At 33.3% G+C, this 21,709-nt stretch overlaps 1 protein-coding gene across 1 annotated transcript in view; it reads left to right on the forward strand.

Annotated features, from left to right (window-relative positions):
- Positions 1–21,709, forward strand: part of LOC129222666 (peroxidase-like) — a 70,094-nt gene that overhangs the window by 41,831 nt on the left and 6,554 nt on the right. The window contains exons 4-12 of the mRNA XM_054857197.1: positions 2,421–2,620; positions 5,921–6,097; positions 6,612–6,773; positions 11,571–11,672; positions 13,866–13,973; positions 15,308–15,443; positions 16,393–16,745; positions 17,815–18,031; positions 18,635–18,804. Coding sequence (XP_054713172.1) covers positions 2,421–2,620; positions 5,921–6,097; positions 6,612–6,773; positions 11,571–11,672; positions 13,866–13,973; positions 15,308–15,443; positions 16,393–16,745; positions 17,815–18,031; positions 18,635–18,804 — 1,625 coding nt within the window. The remainder of the gene's footprint in view (positions 1–2,420; positions 2,621–5,920; positions 6,098–6,611; positions 6,774–11,570; positions 11,673–13,865; positions 13,974–15,307; positions 15,444–16,392; positions 16,746–17,814; positions 18,032–18,634; positions 18,805–21,709) is intronic.

The raw sequence follows: 21,709 nt of genomic DNA on the forward strand, positions 1-21,709 counted from the left end.
TTCGAAAAGCTACGCTTAAAAAACGAATTTAATACAACTGATTTTGTATTTTAACCGTTCGGTTAAATAATGAAGCTGCCATCTAAGCCATAACGGTTCAAGAAACCTGAGATTACAAATTGTATAAATTTTCAAAAATAAAAACACTTTTCTTCAATATCTTATCTTATATATTATTTCTGTGGATTATTTTTTTGTCAGTATGAGAGATCTTTCTTATTTCTTGAAGAAATCCTCCCCTAATTTTTATTGCTATCGGCTAATGACGAAAAATAGACTAATTTTCTAAAAATAGATTTTTCTGAAACGCTCCTTGCTGTAACCTTGATGCAGCATGTAGTTCTTATGCAGATTTTAATTTTTTAAGCAAAATTCTAATATAATTTTCAAATTTTTTGCTCCGCTTTAAATGAAATTTTTTTTTTCACAATTCACTTTTTTTTTAAAGAAAGCTTAAAAGCACTGGACTGAACTGTTTGGTTGAATTGATAAGTTTTTTTCGGTAGAGCGTTCGGCTATAAACTAGCTGAACTTCGGACCCGCCCGGGCTGTCTGCCATTGTAGCTGATTTAGATTAATATTACGCATTACATGTACGAATAACATACAATAAATAACACACGTAAGGCAATAAAATAAATGAAATGGGAATATTCCTTGGTGGTTCGACTCCTTAGTCCAGGCTACTACTAAGCTTTGACTCCGCTCAGAAAACTAAGCATAATGTAAGCATAAAAAAAGTATTATATTTATAAATTCAGACCTCAAGAGAATACTTTTTTGTGCAGAAAAACTTTTTCATTGTATACTGAAATGCAGATTTTTTCTAATAGCAGTGTTCGACATTTTGTATAAATAAAAAAATACTACCCCAAATTTAAATTACACGTTTCGCTCAATAAACTTTTAACTATTTATTCGAATACAAAGTAAAACATTGAAATTACTATCAACTTCATAAGTAAGAAATTATTTTCTCCTCTGCATTCGGCGGAAAAAAAAACAATTGCATTTTGTCTGCGTTCGAAAAATTACACTCATCATAAAACGGACTCAATTCAACTGGTTTTGGTTTTGAATTTTAAGTGTTCGATTAAAAGAAAAACATGTGCTGGCATCCAAGCCGTAACGGTTAAAGTAGCCTGCAATGAGAAATTGTATCAATTTTCAAAAAGAAAAAGCACTTCTTTTAAACCTTCTTTATTATTCCTCTAGAATGTTTGTTTCAACCACTACGCGAGATTTTCCTTATTTCTTATTTAAGTTTCATATTTTATGAATTATTTTAAAGCGTATTAGGCTGGCTAATAACTAAACATAAAGACCAAAGGTTTTTTTTTTTGGCAAAAAGCATTTTTATTGTTTTTTAAAGACACATTGCTACAATGAATAGCATTCGAATTCAGCGCATTTGCTCGATTGGTTGGAGTGACGTGCTGATTATCAGAATAGCGCCAGTTCGAATCCGTGCTAATAAATATCCGCTTAATGTTTTATTTTTTTCCCCGTCAGAGGCTTACGTAGGCAGGATTGTATTTGCCACAACCCGTTTTTTTACATGGAAAATTACTGCTTTTTCACGAGTAGAAACTACGAATGATATTAATGTTTGTATTAAAAATACGTACTACCAAAAAGTGAGTGATGATCACATTATCACAACATTGTATTTAGCGAGGTTTTGTTACTGATGTCTTAAAATTACATGCCTTCTTTTGTGCGTTTATTTTTTTCTTGTTTATTTTAATCCGTTCATTTTTTCGATTCTTCTTCATAATGTTCTTTCTTTGAAATTTTTAAAAAGCTGAATGCAATATGAAGCGATTGGAAGCACAATGAGGAGTTCCGCACGGGTCTACTAAAAAGAGATTTTATGGTTTACCTGAACCTTGTTTGCATGGGGATGACAAAATTATTTAGTTTTTAAATTCTTCAAGATGTAGTACATTTAATTGTTGTCAGCAAAGCAATTAATTGTTTGTACAATTGCTACAACATTAAATACTGCATAGCCTTATGAGGTGAATTATGCGATGTAATCAGAGTACAACAAGTCCTTCCCCAGAATCCTCGACTGTAATACATAATTTTAATCCTAACCGTTGACCGTAGGGGCACATCTCAAATATTTGAAGGGTTAAAAAAGAATAATTATTGATTTATCAGCTAAGTGCTTTTTTTTTTGCCGCACTACTGGCACAAAGCTAGTTTGCACAACTGGTTCATGGTTGTCTATGTAGACAATATGACCAGTAGTAACGCATAATTAAAATTACTTAATTTAATTATCTCCATTCCTCATTTTGTGAGGTGTGCCACTTCAGTCGTCCGTGTGCAATATGTATTTAAGGTAACATAGATGTAAACATAGGATTTTTGAAGCAACAGAGATATTGAAATGTATTTCATGATTTTTGCAGCCCTGAAATTCTTGATCCTTACATCATTGAAGCTACGCGGAAAGAGGTTAGTAGCTGCAGTGATCAACCAATATCTTGTTATTACGCCGAGTACAGCAAATATCGAACCATTGATGGCAGTTGCAACAATCTCAGAAACCCCACATGGGGGAAATCAGACATATGCCTACGACGAGTTTTACCATTCGATTACGCAGACAGTAAGTTGCTTTATGTTTCTATTAAAATTCATACACATTAATTTATTTGTTAGTGCATTAAAACAAGGCTGCGCTTCTGGTGCCGATGTTTTCGAAATGTCTATGTTCTTGTTAAAACAGGAATGCTTTTATAGACTGGCACTGATAAAAAGATGCTTGACATTGGATAATGTTATGCAGAGATTGAAGGAAAAGAGGCTCTCATTTCGGCACAGCACCTACAACCTTTATTGGCAAGGCGAATCATCATTTCTCACCCTTATTATAATAAATGAAATCGTTCAAAGCTCAGTCAATCGGAACTTTCTTTATCACAACCGGGTGTACTTTCAACGTGTCAGAATTAATATTTCTTATCGCATCGATGTCTTATAGTTAAACAAAAAAGTACTACTAAAATGAAAATAAAACCGAATAAATCATTGATTATATTGTGGATAACAGTTACGATGAAAGTTGCAGTTGCAGTGATTGTGACAACCATTTTTCTGACAGAGTTTTCTGTGTTTAGCTAGTTGAACGCCTTCATGCTCTCATTGAAAAATAGGCAATTAACTTTTTTGTCTGTATCGAATATAATGAAAAATTGCAGCCTCAAAACTCATAAAAATAACTAATTGTCAAAAGTCAACCACAGCTTATTACTTTTTAAATGTATTTTACAGGTCACGTACCTTTACATTTGGAACTTTAATCGTAAAAAAATCAAATTAGAGTAAAAGAAAATGATTTATAGCTAAAAAAAATATATATATATATATCTTTTTTTTTTTTTTTTTTTAATAAGGGATAGTTTTAACAGAAAAATATCTGTTGATCAATGGCAATGATCTGGATGAGTTTAGAAAATCTCTGAAGATTTCAAAAAGACGTATCATTGGTATAATAAAAATAAAAAAAAATCGCCAAATTTGTCGCCAAGTTGACGAAAAACTTGGCGACCGACGATATATCGCCAAGTGTCCGCCAAATTGTAACACCACTTGAGTTTACATCGAAATCAACAATGATTTCCCTTCAAAAAGGGACAAAAGACCCTTTAGATGGGCTTTAGAAACACCCGAATGCTACCAAAAGAGTAATTAATTGCACAACTAGACCCCACTAGGAGTCTACGTACCAAATTTCAACTTTCTAGGACATACCGTTCTTGAGTTATGCGACATACATACGCACATCCGCACATACGCGCTTCCGCAATACATACATACGTATACCGACGTCACGAGAAAAATCGTTGTAACTAACTGGGGAATCGTCATAATGGATATTTCGCGTGTCTATACGTTCTTAGGCACATATCCACGTGTAGTCGAGTCGAAAAAAAAACTCAACATTTATTCGGGAGTGGGCAAAATGGAAATTAAGGTCGAGTTTTGAGTGAAAATTTTTTTCGCTAATACAATATTTCCTGTTTTGTAAAAGGAAGTAAAAATAACAATTTTTCGTGATACCTCATAGATATAACTGAAGCAGAAAATGTTTTCGTTTCTGTTCACTTTCGTTATGATCAGGGCTGCGGAGTCGGAAAGAAACTAACCGACTCTGAATCCGAATCCGACTCCTGGATTTTGAAACGATTGACTCCGACTCCAACTTCGACTCCGATTTTATTTATTTATTGATTTATTCAATTTTCCCCCCTTATGTAAAGGGGGAAAAAACCCTAAACAGAGATTGAAATATTGATTCCTTTTAAAGTACTTTTTACGTTACATTTTATTGTAAACCTAAGATCCATACGACGTTAGAAAGTTAATTTGTCTATTAAATTTTCTAATAGTTGTGATTTAAAAAGTGAACTACTGAAAAGCTACTTAAAAATCTCAGTATAAAAAAAAAGAATAGGATTAATTTGCTCCCCTTTATTGATTAACAAAAAGATGTTGATCAAATCATGTGCTTTCAATTTTTGAAAGCTGTAATTTGAAAGGACAAATTTTTTTTTGCTAAGTCAAAAAACCTTTCTTGAGAGGGCGCGGACCGCCCTTGCTTACATCTTTCTGGTGGGTGACACCTCAAGTTAATTTCGGAATTTATAAAAAATATAAATACTTTAATTCCAAAAAAATTTCCCGATAAATCTTAAATTATATTTCATCCATAAAAATGTAATGTAAATAGGGCACAATAATGCGGAGAGAGGCCGAGTATATGTACGTCTGGAGAAAATTTTACACAAAATGAGGCGATATACAGCTTTGTACGAAAAGCTTTTACTATACTTATGTTTCTTTTTCGCTTAATTTTTAATTTTAATTTAACGTAAATAAGATTTTAAAGTTAACTGCTGCTATCGAGTATTGTAAGCAAGTAGTTATATTCTTATTTTATTTCATACTTTTTAGTAAGAACCAAGCTTATATAGACACAGTCTTTAGATTAAAAAAGTTATATTTTATCGGATGTTTTGTATTTGCACTTTCGCGACGACACTTATTTGAATTTACAGAACACCCTTAGAAGCTTCCTCCCGCGCTACGGGTCCCGACTGGCTCAACGGATACATTCTTTTTACTATTTTATAACTCAGATAGATGTAAAAATATATTATTATTTTTATTTGAGAGTGATTACTTAGAAAATATTCGGAAACACAACCGTTTGCTGACAGTTGCTATTAGTTAATGAGAGTTAACAAACAAGCAAACTAGGAGACGGCGTGGGTAGCTATAACAGAAAATTAGATAAACAATCAAGCTTACTGGTTGCCAATGACAGTTATTTTTGTTTTTCATGTAATCGGACTAATTGGTAGTCAGCTTTTTAAAAAAATGCAAGGAGAGTCTGAATATTAAAGAAAAAAAGAAACCCGAGTCGGAGCCGGCCTGTTCTATAACGACTCCGACTCCGACTCCACAGCCCTGGTAATGTTATTAATGGTTAATCATAAGAACTACTACTAGGTCTTCTTCAAGCAAATTATCGGAACTTAACCAATATGAATAACGTCATTTTGGAACAATATTTGTTTCTCATTGACTGATGACGCCAATTCCGGCAAAGACAAAATATTTTTTGTTACAATAACCACAGACTAAAAAGAAAAATAAAATTAAATCACCACTAAAATAGTTTAAGCTCATAATCATGATATAAATCCTGCTAACAATCATTTCATGGATGCGATTCTTCTTTATTTGCCAGACATGTTAATGTTTAAAAATGCACGAAGTTTAAATTCTTAAATCATTAAAAAAATATTTTAGTAAATCATTTTGATTATCAATAGACTATTACATATTGTTTAAGTTGATTGGTTTTATTTACGTTTGATTCTAATATGCGTTCTTATTTTAGGAATATCTTACCCCAGAATTTCTTGCACGAAAAAGCCTTTGCCAAACCCAAGAGTGATTTCAAATGTGTTTCACAGAGAAATACGACCCAAGTCCGATCCTCTAACAACACATTTTATGGAATGGGGACAGATGTTGGCTCATGATTTGACACTCAACGATTTATTTAAGTCACCTGGTAAGAGTTAGTTTTGACTTAATAATCAGTGCTTCTTTTATCAGAGGAATAAAACTGAAAACTGCTTGGAAAAACTCTGCATGAAACCATTTCAACGTTTTTGCGAGGAAACCTATTTGTAGGTTACCGTGTGTAATAAAGAATTTTGAAAAATAATTTTAAAAATCGCTCAGATATACGTTTTTACAAGTATAGAATTTTTGGAAAGAAAAATCAGTGGCACTGAATTTGAAAGTATTTTTTCAGATGATGATATTCAGTGTTCGGTGTTTAAAATTTAGTGATATATCTTTCAAATAAGGTTCCTTTAAAAATCAAAGCAAAGACCGATTTCTGCATTAAAGTAAAATTTTAAAAACATCAACAAAACGTCATGTACTTGTTTCCACAACAATAATACTATTCGTTCTATATTCAGATATTAATTCTTAATCACTGAAAATGCATTTTATAAATGTGAAAGGAAATAATATTATTGTCGTTGAACAATATTTTTATTGTGGTTTTATTTCAGAGTCTGGATACACTGCTCCCATAGACTGCTGTAGTCAAGGGCCTCACATCTCTGATATGTGCTACTCATTCCCTGTTCCTCCTAATGATCCTTTTTACCCAAAATTTGGAGTCTCGTGTATCAATCAAGTTCGATCCATGCCTTGCCATCAATGCAGTTCAAGTAAACATTTTTTGTACCGTCAAATCTATTAACCATAGTTTTAATGTGATCAGTATACATAAAATCTCAGATTACATGAATTTATAGCATGTTTCGATTTTTACTTCCTTTTACAAAAAAGGAAGTATTGTATTCGCGAAAAAATTTTCACTCAAAAATCGACCTTAATTTCCATTTTACTCACCACCAAATGAATATTGAAATTTTTTTTTTCGACTCGACCACACGTGGATAAGTGCCTAAGAACCTACAGACACGCGAAATATCCATAATGACGATTCCTGAGTTAATTACAACGAATTTTCTCTTGACGTCTGTATATACGTATGTATGTATGTGCGGATGTGCGGATGTGGGTATATGCGGATGTGCGTATGTATGTCGCATAACTCAAGAACGGTACGTCTAAGAAAGTTGAAATTTGGTACGTAGACTCCTGGTGGGTTCTAGTAGTGCACCTCCCCTTTTGGTTGCATTCGGGTGTTTCTATAGGGGTCTTTTGCCCCTTTTGGGGGGTAAATCATTGTTAATTTCGATGTTAACTCAAGTGGTGTTATAATTTGGCGGACACTTAGCAACATATCGCCAGTCTTTTGGTCTGATTTCAATTTGGCCACTGTTGGTGATATTTAGAGAGTAAACTATTAAATCACATTACAATTGCCAGTAACGGGGAAATTACATTAAATTGGAGTAAAAGGAAGTCATGTGATGCACACATCAGCTCGTTTTAAATTAAACTACTGATGATAGTAAATATCTATGAAAATACCCTATATAGCTAAACTAAAGTCAAGGCGCTCTCCACATACATTTTTCAACATGTGGATAGTTGTTACACTAATATTGGTACTTGAAATATTTATTTTTTGCTTGATTAAAGTACAGAGTTGCAACAACCTAAATTAAAGAAATACAAGGAAATACTTAAAATAAAAATCGCAGAGGCCGTGTCCGACATGACTGTACTTATAGTGATTGATTTTGACTACAGTTAGAGTAAAATTAACCAAGTCGTAATCCTCTGATTAGGATCTGTGTAGCCTTCACATTCCTGCCAGGTTAGTTTACCCCAACTATAGAATTGAAACACTATAATTTATTTAGTTTACAGCTACAAGTTTTTTTATTAGAACCTTATTAATATCTTTACAAAATTATTGGTAACGAAAGTAATATCTTATTTGAACAAATAAGTTTTTAACAAGCTTATTTTTTTAATCAATGATGTAACTATCTTCCTTATTAGAACTTCTTCGCCATTAATTAATGTACAAATTTTCAATTCCAGATCAAGAAACATCAGGTAGTTTTAGACGAAAATGTCTGAATATGTCATTTTGAATGTCATCCGTTTATATATCAGACATTTTAATCAAAAACCAAATAACCGTTATTGATCTGTAGCTAAATTTGCTCACTATGTGGCAAAAACTTATTGACGACGAACGTAAGTAGTTATAATAGTTGTATTTTTTTTAAATACTACTAGCGTAGTATTTTTTTTTTTTTTTAATTTTGGATTTGAAAATGCTACACTACTTTCCAGTCTTCTAATATTTCCAATAAAACGTAGGCCATATTACATTAGCTTTTATCTAATACGTTCTTATAATTGCTGCAAGGCTTTATGACCCCCTTTTTTCTAATGTACATTGCCTAATCACAACACTTCGCATTTCTTAATCTCATATAATCAGTCAGTCACGCTATAGCCTTGACGGGTAATACTGGGATTTATATTTCGTATCTATTGCAGACAATAGAAGACGGAATACAAAGAAGGAAATTTTATTCGTTTCGGGGGTGGAAGCCGAATCCTCGACCTTACCTGACCAACCTAATCATTTAGACCACTTGGATACCGAGGACTCGAATTAATGAATGAAATTGAATGAATTGAATTGAAATCATTTATGGCCGAATACAAGGCTCAAAACAAGAACCAAGGTCCACAAAATACAAAGGCTTTTAAATGGTCTTAAATTTCAGCTTTATATCAAGGTTAGAGTAGATGTTTGCAGTCATCCTTAAGGGCGAGTTAAAATATCGGGAAACTATGTGGATTCTTATAGAGCAATGTTTTTATAGGGGAAGTCAGGGAAATTTTCTGTCGTGAAACCCAAGAAGTAATATACTAGGTGGCGCAAAAGTGTTACATAGGCTACGCGCAAAAGCAATGTCATAATTTGAATTGACCGTCATTTTTGCAGTTGACGCTAAATGTCACTGCTTTCATATTTATTACGTAGATATATAGTGAGTTAGTTGTCAACAAGCCATGGACCGATACACACCTTAAGAACGTGGATTTCATGTTACTGCTTATTTGACAAATTGTGTCTGTTGTTTTAACGCAACGTGAATTTCGTCATCGTTTTCCCTATCGTCCCACGTAATCGAACAATTAAGGGGTTTACCACAACAAACCACGAACCTTGCAATTCTTGAAAACTAAAATTGAAGAAGAAATCTTCAATTTGGAGCCAGATGTTTTGCGAGCAACAATTGAAAATGCCGTAAAACGAGCGCAATTATGCATCAACTCGGGAGGTAGCCATTTTAGTAATATAATTTTTCCAAGTAATGTCTCCAGTTTTACGCTTTCAAATAAACTTTTGATGAAAACAGAGCTTTTTTTTGTTTTGTCATTTATATCAAAATGTCGGTCAATTCAAATTATGACATTACTTTTGTACCACCTTGTACATGTGTTTATAAGGAAATTCTATCTCTTTTCTAAAACAGTGTTTGCAATAAAGGGATTTGAAGCGTCTAACCCTCGCTGGTTTTTAAAAAGAGTTGCTGAGACACGATTTTACTGAACTTTTAGGTTTTCTAAATTTAACATTTCAATAAAATGGAGTTTTGTGTAGAAATTATATCGCACCAGAGATTAAAAAAAATTTCTTCAAACTTATATTTGTATAGATAAATTTAGGTTGGCTTATGTAACGGGATAGAGAAAGATGGGTTACATAAACATGATGGAGGAAAATTATGCACTTATTTCACAAAATGCTTATTTGAAATTGATAGGAGAGAGACCAGGGATAGAACCAGGTATATAGTTTATAGGTATCTTACCTTCTGATTTTCCGAATTTTATTTTCGATTGTATCAAATTATTATACATTAAAATAAAATACCATGCAACGGAATGATTATTTTCCTATCAATTATAGACTTCAACCGTTAAAAATCCTCAATTGTTTTTTTGAAATATAGTAACTGTACTCAATGTGGATCGTATTGTTGCACAAATGATTAAGCTGCTTTAACGACACAATAAGAAACGAAATGGTGTTTTTAAGAATTGTTTTTATATAAAACTCTCACAAAACGTTTAAAGTTTTAATACAAATTAGATGATAAACGCAAAGCTGATTTACAGTTCATACTAACATTCTACGAAATACGCTCTTTCAAGTATTCCAACAGGTATTCGAGTCTTTATTTATTTTATTTTTATTTATTTATTTATTTATTTTTTTTTTTTTGGTCACATTACAATTAATTTTTTTGGTCACATTACAAATCACACAATACCATTTTGATACAAACAACGCCATTAGTCAACTCGGAAACGGTGAAATCCAGCATCGAATTTTAACAACTTGTATTGGGTAAATAATGCCTCCTATTCAAGAAACACAATAGTATCTTGCTTTACATGATATAGTCATTTAAGCCCTAAAACGACAGTTAGAAGAAAACTTTAATGATGTGCTCCTCTTCACAAAAACCAATTTGTTACGAATAACATTCAAACGAAAAATTGCAGCTTCTCCCGCATACGTAAATCAAATCGGCATAAGTCGGTCGCAGACTCTCAGATAGGCATACACGCACTCCAGTAATATTAAATCCCTTGTATCAACCGTACCTGGTCTCTCCTACTTCAGTATATATAGGTACAGATTGATAAATGAAACGAGACAGAAATAGAACGGTGGAAAAAGATAAAGTGATACGCAAATGAATATTTATACAGAGGGTTGTAGAGTCGGAGTCTGACTGATTTTGAGGTGAAGGAGGTCGCTTTAAAAATCCAGAAGTTGGATAGTTGGATTTGAAATTTTAGAGTAGGAGTCCGACTGATCTTGGGCTATGTCAGTCTACGTCGGAGTCTTAAAAAATTCAGGTGTCGGAGTCGAAGTCGGAGGCTTTAAAATTACAAAGGTTGAATTTTAAGTTTCAGAGTAGAAGTTCGACTGATTTTGGGATAAGTCAATTAGGGTCGAAAAAAAAAAAAAAAAAAAAAAAAAGATGTCGGAATCAGAGTGGGTCATTTTCCCTCCAAATCCGCAGCTTTGATCATATGGATAGAGGTATAAGATCTACATAGATTAGATAGATGTAAATAGGTATTGTCCGTTTTTCACGAGAAGGCACATCGCCACGCCTCCTCCAACGCACATTTTACGCGGGGGTGATCGGTGAACTTCTGAAGGAGACAACCAGACAGCCTAAACTTGGGAGTGCGTTTTAATATGTAAAATCTTACTGTCCATTACATCACTTGCTTCACTTGTATGTCGTCATTTTAGTTATTCTTACATTTTAAAAACTGCAGCTTTTACAACAAAATGCTATGAGCCGAATATACCTTCTGCCGAAAACTGAAATAGAATCGTCGGATACTTCGTGACGAGGGAGGAGTCAAGTGCCTTTTTGTGGAAAACGGACAATACATAGTTGTGCAAAAGTATATATGTATTAAAATAGTTTTCAATACTGTCTTCAAATCTGTTTAGGAATCCGACTGATACGTACTTTCTTCTCTCTTTCTCTTAGCTAAAAGAATACACTGGAACCAAAATACAGCTTATCATGACTTGTCATTGGTTTATAGCAGTAATGAAGATGAAGCTTTGAAACTTCGAAGTGGAGTCCAGGGTAAGGATTTATATTTAAAAAAAAATCATTTTTCTTCTTTAAGATTTTTTTTTTCTTTTTGATATTGCATGAAAATATAATCGTTGCTAAGAATTTTTTTTTTGTCTGTTGCCTGAATGTGCATTGTTTTTTTTTTTTTTTAATCTGCGCGGATGTTATTTTTAACGAATTCATCTGTAGGTTTATACTAAATTGCTTTCCTATTTTTTTTTCTTTCGGAGTTGAAAAAGTTACAGTACGGGAGAAAAGTCCTGTTATTAAGGGTGCACTTGTACATGTTCAATTACTGTAACGCGTCCAGCTTACTTCCATGAACGTGCAGTCAAAAAAACAATTTTGGGAAAGAAAAAAAAAACGCCTTTTTTGTTAAGAATTAAATTGCATACTTATCTATCCAGTACCTGGTTCCAAACACAATATTAAATTTAATTTCGACATGAGAATGAAAGAAATAATTTCCTAGGATGGCAGTGATGGGATCGGTTCACTCCAGGTCTGGTAAGTAGAGTTAAAACGACGGCTCCTAAATTAACTTACAATATATAGAACAGTTATTTAAAATTAACTGTCAAAATGCGTAAGAATGGAAAGAAATTTTCAATATTTTTGTGAACATTATTTGTTACAATTTTCCTTGGGCTGCAAATAGATTGCATTTGATGCAAACTTTTTTTTTTTTTTTCGTAATTATTTTATTCTCATATTTTCTGCACGAAAAGATGCTCTAGATGGCAGCACAGATCGAACAAATTGCAACTTCTAGTTCATGTCTTGCAACAAAGATGGCAGCACTATTTTTAAGTGCACTTACTGCAAGAATGCAAGGATGCAACGCTACGCTGTTATAAAGGGTATATGCACAATGCATAGTGGACCTAAAAGCTGAATTTGAAAACAGATTAAACATTTTTGGATAAAATACAAAATACAAAAGTTTGTATTGCTACCATAAAAACTTGGGTTTTCATTATTAGCTGCGAAGTAAATTAAATACTCCTATAAGCTGTTGACTATTGTTTGTGATTTTCAAGCAAAAATTACTGATAAGAATTCTAGGAAACGACCAGCATTCAAATGTGCTGGGAAAAATACCGCATCGTCAAATGTAAAATAGGATTACTGACCCAAGGTTTCACGGGATATAATCCAGAACAAATGGAAGACTTTCGGCTAGTTCGAGTTTTTAAAATTGTAGACGAGAGGCTTCCTTGATGCGGTTGACTGAAGGGGTGGGATGGTAGATAGTAGATTCGACGCTTTTACAGGATTCTTGGACTGGTGGCTGTTGCAAAAGAGCAGAAAAAAAAAAGAATATTTGAATTCTGAAATTTTGAGTTCAAATTATGTTTTTTGTAATCACGAGTTGTGACAAGACCCTACTCATTGGAGTTGGAGTTTCTAGAAACGGCTCCTGTCCCCCAAACCAGCCCCTCCTATTGGGCAGTTACGTGTGTATAGTGGTGTGTATAGGCGCGAGTGCGTGCATGTGTATGCTTGTGTGTGAGCGTAGATTTGTGTGTATGCACGTAGGCGTGTGTGTGAGTTTGTATTTGCATAAGTGTGCATGTGTGTGAGCGTGCGTGTGTGAAGAACATGGACACCACCGACCAGGAGAAGCGGCTACCGGGCAACAGTGCGCGGTACCAGGTACCGGTGGGGCTGCAGAGGCCCCTGGTCTCAGCTGAAAAAGGAACCAAACGCCAGGGACGGTCAAGTGAGAACAACAAGCAATCGTGATTGCTCAGAACATAAGAGGAAGAAAAAAAAAGAGAGAACAAAAAGGTTTTACACAAAGATTTGAAATTTGTTTACAAAAATAAGGAGTGAACTAATGTTGGATTTTTCGATGTCACCCAGTGGATAGATTTTGCCTCCTCTAAGCGACAGATCTTCTTTTATTACGCGTCATTGATCGCGCAGTAACTATGTTAAAAAATACTCTGCCGGAAGCAGTTTGAAATGGAAGCACCAAATTACAATTTTAATTTATGCTTGTCCAAGCCAGGGATGAAGATTTCAGTAAATTGGGAAAAAGCGATATTGGAAAAAAATCTGAGGGGGTTATAACCACCTCAGAGTTCTCTGCCCCCTTAGGTACGCCACTGATTGTTAGCAATATTTTGTTATTTGAATTTTATTTTTAGCTGGTACAAAACTTTACACGAGTGTAATTGTCACTTTACTTTCCAACAGGCATGCTAGATGTGGAATACAATCGAAAATCTGGTCCCATGCCGCCAACCGTTCGAGTCGAAGATTTGTGCGTATCTCCTCCACAAGAAAAGAGCTGCTATAAAACAGGTAATAATTACGTTTCGAGTTAGTATGTCTGTCCTGTAGTTGAACACTTTCGCATTAAAAAAGTGTGTTATCAATTACAATATGACTTAAATGTTACTTTTTAGTTTTACGAATTCTTCGTGCAGGGAACAAAATGAGATTTTCACAAAAAAAGGTTGTGATGTCAATCATGCGAAATTCGTAGCACTACCTAATATCAAGGTTTTCTGCTAATGGATGAACTACAAAATAAAGTATAATGGTGCGTGGAACACGGAAGACTTAACATTTCCTTAAAATTGACTCTTCAGGGCCTGATTTACCAATAGGCTCATGAGGCCAGAGTTAGGGTTCTTCTAGCGTTAGACAAGCGCCAAAGTTGTTTGCCAATATGTATTTTCACTGAAAAAGAAACTACTGTTTGTTCTATGGAATCATTAACAGTATTCCAAAAAATGTAAAATAAAAGGACACATATAGACCGAATTAATTTTCATTGACGTTTATGTTGAGGCTCGAGTGAAATAGTAGTCATGTGTATGTGGTCAAAGTGAACTAAAGTTTGAATATGACTTGTTTATACCCTCAGTGTACTGAAGCCTATTGTTAAGTGCACGCAATGATAAAAATATGTGCGACAGTAATGCTATAGCAACTTTCTCTTAATGTGCAATTCAAACAACCCCTACAAACGTACCCGGGTTACGGTTGGTATTATTTTTTTTTTTTTATCTGACCGTGTAACTCTGAAGGTGAACTAAGTTAATGCATTTGTACTAAAATGTAAAAGTAAATTAACGACATTTCATACAGCACAAGCAAGCAAAGAAAGAAAAAAAAAACGCAGGTGCGTGCTTTAGCTTGCAAGGTAACTTTTTTTGTAACGAAAAATATGTGAACTTTTGATTGTACAAGCTCAAGGTACATAACCAAAGAGAAGAGAATTAAACTTGACTCAAAACTCATTCTAATTAATGACCAAAACGGTTTTCCATATATTAAACCAAAATTACTCAAAAAAATTAATAACGGACCGCTTCGAGAATAACCAGGGTCAAATTACTGAATAGGCTAAATAGGCCGTGGCCTAGGACCCCTGCTATTCTCCCCCCCCCCGAAATTGCTAAAAACTGTTTTAGCAAGTGGAAAAATGACAATGTTTGACTAAAAGGGGGTCCCGAAAAAGGATTTGGCCTAGGTTCCCCGATACCTAGGCCGGACATTAAGAATGAATACATTTGTTTATTAATCTCATTAAAAAAAATTATAGTGTCGTTTCTTAAAATCATTGAAGCATATCAATTGTGTACAATTTAAACTAGATATAAATAACAACACTTTTTTCTACTCAACAGGTGACATGCGTGCGAATCAGAATCCCTTCTTGCTCACTGTTCATACGTATCTCTTACGTCATCACAACTTCATTTGTCAAGAATTGCATGCAATTAATCCGCACTGGGATGACGAAAAGCTGTATCAAGAAGCAAGGTGTGAGCAATTTTTTAAATATCTTACTCTCGTGAAAAATTCACAAATGAGGTTTTATTTTAAAAATTTAAAGAAATTTTGTAGACTGTATTTTAGTTGTCAATTTTGTGAAGCTTTGGATTTCGCAGTTCGCAATGAAGAGCACTAGTAACCACTTAACAATTTCTCATAGTTGTGTTCCTTGTTTGCATTAAAAGCTTCTATTTTGAAGAAGTAAGTATCATCCATTAATTATTATGGAATGTTTTAAACATTTATCATTTTAACCATTTTGCTAATAGTCTTTAATACCTAGCGCTAATATCTAGCCTCTAATTCTAGCCCTAAGCTCATCGACTGCATTTCCTAAAATTCTTAAGCTACTTCCACATAAAAAGATATCAGTAAGCAAAAAAAAAAAAAAAACTTTTCTGCGAAATAATTAAATTATTTCCTTTTAATATTAAATTTGTTCTTTAGAACAGCAACACTTTATTTCAGAAACAATAATTTTATAAAAAGTGGTCATGACGTTTTTACTCGTATATTATTTTCGAGCTTTATCTAACTTTTGCGCCCAAACTCAGCGACATTTACACAGCATCAAAAGATTATTGTTTCATTTTACATACGAAATTTATGCGCATAACTTTAAATTAATTTCAATTATACTTACATTACAAGTTGCATTGCTAGTTTTAGCTCGAAACATACCATACAGAGCTCAAAATAAAAATTTCTATTACTGTCAAATGTAATAACTATAAATCAATACGAGGGTGCCATCGCTTTTGTTGTTCACTAGATTCTTAGAGAGATTTCTGTCTTAAAACAAATTTGGACAAAAAGTTATGGTTGTTTCTGTTACTCTAAAGCACACAAATACATTTTTATAATAATCGTTTTATTGTTAATCCATTTTTGTTTCGAAACTTTTTTCTTTACTTTATACACACGTTTCTTTTTGCAGACGGATTAACATTGCTCAGGCTCAGTTTATTACCTATGGCCATTATCTTCCAAATGTTCTTGGAGAAATTATGGAAAAAGAAGGAATTCACATACTTCCTGGGGCAGAGTACACGAAATACAGTCCCGAATTGGATGCCAGTATTGCTGACGAGTACAGCGCATGGGCAGCAAGATACGGACATACCCTGATCCCTGGAAGATTCTCTGAGATCGACCCAAAGACTCTGACGACAGAACTAATGCAACTGAGAGACAATTACTTTACTCCTTTTGGATTCCGTTATGGACAGTTTGACAAAGTAGCCAAAGGAATGACTGTTGATCGAAAAATGAAACATGACGTGTTTTTAAGTAAGATTTTTTGGCAAACCAAATTGTAGTCATTAAGGTAAACTTTGTGGTATTTTAACTAACTTTGAGTCACTTGAAAGTTTTTAACATATTTCACTTATTGAAAATTTCGAAAACAGAAGAAGAAAACTAGAAGGTCCAGTGCTGCACTCACCTTGTGAGATTATGAAATACATTATTTTATACTCTCCAAGTTGCAGAAAGAAAGTTAACAATATTGTACACAGCTCATAGCATCGTTTAATCATTTGGCACAGAATGACTCGTACAGAAGTGCCAGTTGCAGCAATTTCTAAAATGGCAGCCAAGAACATACGCGTGCTTGTTTTGAATAATAATAATAACAATAATAATAATGATTCTGATGACGATGATGATGGTAATGACAATGATGATGATGAATGAAAAATTATCATATAAGCTTTGTACTAAAATATGATTAGGTGAAAAAGCAACGTAAATAAAGCACAAATATTGAAGAAAATACAGCATATAGCTATCTCAAGGCTACAATGGAGCCTCTTCATCAGTGCAAAAAGCTCACCAACACAACCAGAAGTTGCGCGCGCGAGAGAGAGGGGGCTTTATTTACGTTGTTTTTTCATCCTAATCAATGATGATGATGATGATTGTAATTATAATAATTATGATAATAATGATGATGATTATGATGGTAGTGATAAATAATTATGATGATGATAATAATAATAATACTGATAATGATAATAATATTAGTAATAATATCAATAATAAGAGTAGTTATTATATTATTATTATTATTATTATTAATATTATTATTATTATTATTAATATTATTATTATTAATATTAATATTATTATTATTATAATTATTATTATATTATTATTATTATAATTATTATTATATTATTATTATTATTATTATAGATGGCACAGATATTTATATTAATGTAAAGTTGGCTAATTTTATTAAGAAAAATTATTAAAACCACACGTGTCGTGTGTGACAATTAATGAGTTTTTTTTTTTTTTTCTGTTAATCCTATAAACATGTTTTGTCCACTAAAATATGTTTTCTTTATTTTCAAAGGTGACGACATTAGAAATTACTTATATCGTAGGTTATATCTGAATGAAACTACTGGAAATGATTTAGCTTCTGCTAGTATCGTAAGAGGAAGAGACCACGGGATACCTGGCTACACATACTATTTGTCTTACTTCTTCAACCTCACAACTCATTCGTTCGACGATTTGAGGAAAATGCTTCCAGACAAGTCTGTGGACTTGTTGGAGGAGCTTTATGAGTAAGTGAGATATTTTCTTTACTTTCTTGTGAGGATTTAAGCAATAACTGGCGAGGAAGGATGACGCATGCGATTGCTCTGATAACAAGTCACTTGATCTGAAGAGAGCTCATTTCTGCTTACACAGAAAGAGTCAGAATTCTTGTAATGAATCAATGGGTATCGCAGTAGATTATTGGATCTCTTACCCCTATTTTAGCAAATGGGACAGACGAATCGTGCGTTGATCTGTTTCAATTTTCAGAATCTAACTGTGTTCATTAAAACGCATATTTAAATAATTAAAACTCAACTAGGTATTCAACATAAAAGTTAAACCGTTGAAAATTGTCATGAGCACCTGTGACAAAATGAAAAAAAAAAAAAAGTTAAAAGGAAAAAATTAGTAACGTACACGAAACTAAGAATAAATATTATTCATAGCAGTGCTAAGCAAACCTTTGACAAGAAAAAAAAACTCCTCTTCCCTCGAATTCTACAGCTACTTTATTTCAGCTTTACTACAAAAAAAATAAATAAATAAATAAATAAAATAAAATAAAATAGCGTCAAACATGTTTGATGATTAATGACTTTCTTTACTGATACATTTAACTTTTCTAGATCTGTGCATGACGTGGATGTCTACTCAGCAGGTTTGGCTGAATATTACGTTCCAGGTGGGTTTGTAGGACCCACATTCGGCGCTGTTCTTGGACAACAATACAAAAGAGTTAAATTTGGTGACCGATATTGGTTTGAACACGCAAATCAAGCGGGATCATTTAATCCAGGTAAATCAACAGCAAAAAAAAAAAAAAAAAAGGCGCTGAATATATTTTTTCCAAAAAAAAAAAAAAGAGTTTGTTTCTCACCAAATAAAGATTTTGCAATCAAGGATTGTAGCCAGGTTTTGAAACATTTCTTGTATAACTCATTTCTTTCTTTTTTTTGAAATTCTATGATATATAATTAAATGTTCCGTGCTTCTAAAAGTTGCTATTTTGTAATTTTCATTTTTCCGTGTTTTTGTTCATTCTAAATATCCTGCAAAAAGGACACTATAAATCGTAAGAGTGAAAAGATATACCGTAATACCTGAAGCAATTATTTGTAACATTAAATAACATACCCTGTGCAGACCAAGTTTTGTAATAAGATATTCGTTTTAAAGCCGATAAAATAAGACAGATGATAATATACTCTGTACAAATTAATTTAATTACTTTTGGCAAATAGAAAATATTTCTGCTTAAAACGTTAATAAAGACAACAACTATTCATAATTATAATAGTTAAGCGTTCAAAAGGTAAATAATGTTCCAAAAACATACACAATAAAATAATAATGGATAAAAAATTTCCAAAGGACCTCCAAGATGAAAGAAACTGCCCCCTCCCCCCTCCCCTTTTCGCAAAGAAGAATGAAAGATCAGTGATCACTTGTTTTTAACGTGAAAAGCTGACGATCATTATTATTACCAGAGACAAGATTCCTAAAATTAATATTTTGATCACCAAAAATGTGATTCACCATCTACCAATCACACAGACGATTAAATACCATGGTGAAGTGAAATCAGTAAGTAATCTTGATTGCTTAAACATTAAAAAATTGAAATTAAAAATCGTGGCCACCTAGTTAAAAATTTCTATCCCCTTTGCGTTGAGCCACATAAAACTGATGAATAAAGTGTTGCAAATAGTTTTACTTTTATAATACCTAAAAAAACTTCATTTATGAAAAAAAAAAAAAAAATAACGAGTTCAGGGCAGCACATTTAATAGAATCAAGAAGTGATTACGATGTAAAATACACATGAAATTGAATCGATTGCCGATTGAATATTGTGTTGACAGACATTTCAATTCTTGCTAATTTTTAGTTTTCTTCAGTGCTTTAAATTTAAAATGCTCTTTTATTAATCTTTATGTATTCTTTTACATTTATTTTACATTCTTCTAATGTCCTCATATCATAATACTCATAATGAAGAGTATTTGCTTTTGTTTTTTGTTTTTTAATTAAAAATAAAATGAAATAAATAAATACAATTGAATGACCAAAGGGTTGCACAAAGCATAAAAATTAAATTGATATTATCAAGGTACTAATACAGTTTTAAAACTTTACCGTTGCGCAAAGAAATATCTTTTAAAGTAATTTGTCGCAAGTTTTCTTGATTTCAGAGTAAAGACCACGGTTTAGTTTGCATGGGAGCTCACAGAAGCTCAGCTCTAGCACTTCTATTTGTGGCACAATTTTTTACAAGCTAGACGTTAAGCAGAGGAACTCATAAATATTGAGCTAAGGGACCGACCTGAACATTAATTCTGAAACTGATATGAATATATATAGTCCTTTTCTTCCTCTATTATACTTTTCGTCCTTTCCTAACAGAAAAGCTCACACATGTGACGTAACTTAGCACACTACTCACTTCTTCTTTCTATCAATGGAAGATTCAGACAATTGTTTCCTCCCTCAGTTTGAATAAAGCGCGAATACGGTGGAATGCCGTACTTACCCAAAACTCGTTATTCCTTTTTCAGTACTGGCCCAGAAAATCAGGATCTCCTACAAAATATTTTCTTCTCGCACATTATGTGTTAAGTTATTTTTTAACTTATTTTTTATTTTAGCGTCAAACATTCATTGCGTTTCTATTCCTTTACATGCCATTTTCTCAGCGAATGTTATTAGTTTAAAAATAATTTTCACTGCATAGCCGCTATCTTATTGAATTGCAAACCACTATAAGAGCACATGAAACGTCCTATATAGTTGGTGCAAACCTAACCTGACAGCATTGTTATGGCTACGCAGATCCTAATCACAGAATTACGGGACTGGCAGGTCGTAAGATTTGTCCCAACTTTTTAGTACAGTAAAAATAGGGGTTGGACCCAAACATCCAAAAAAAAAAGCTAAACCTGGTGCAAATTGTTTATTACCCTCCCAATAAGAACAGGTAAAAAGTCCCACCCAATTGTGCGTCGGGTTTCGGAATGGGGGGCATCTAAAAATTGCCGTTTTGGGTATTTTTCCAGAATTTTTAGAGTAAATTTAAAGTGAGAATAATATGTTATACTAAATTTAAAAGCATGAAATTAAAGGTGTTTGACCCCCAAGAGGGATGACGTAACCCACCAATGCTACAGATGCCCCCTATCCCCGTAAAACGAAGCAGTACCCCCGAACCCCTCTCCATACGTTTCATATGGAAACATTATTTTATGCCAAGTTATAGTTAGAAATCGAGTGTGTCCATTTTCCAAGATCGATGATGCACTTCCTCTCAAAGCTACAGCATCCGCCCCCCGCTCCACCAAATAAAATAAATCCTCACCCCCCCCCCTTCCCTTTTATTTCAAGTAGAAGTATTATTTCATGCAAATCAAAAATGAATTAAATCAGGACTGTCCACTCCATAAGAACAGTAGCTCGCCTCCCAAAACGAAATTATATACTAAAATATAATCCTTCCCCCCACCCCCTCTAATGGTGCACATTTGATTAAATGGCCAGAAAAATTACGCTGAACTGTTTTTTTTGCTTTCAAATGATTTCTCCTAAGTTTCTAACAAAAAGTTTTCGTTATCAAGATGTTTTTTGGAATCTAGATCCTCAGCAAACTCGTTATTGTTGCAGCTATGTCTAACACAGTTTGTGCATATAATTCAGCACTTCAGTCCACT

This window comes from Uloborus diversus, chromosome 5 (assembly GCF_026930045.1).
Source record: "Uloborus diversus isolate 005 chromosome 5, Udiv.v.3.1, whole genome shotgun sequence".
Lineage (NCBI taxonomy): Eukaryota > Metazoa > Arthropoda > Arachnida > Araneae > Uloboridae > Uloborus > Uloborus diversus.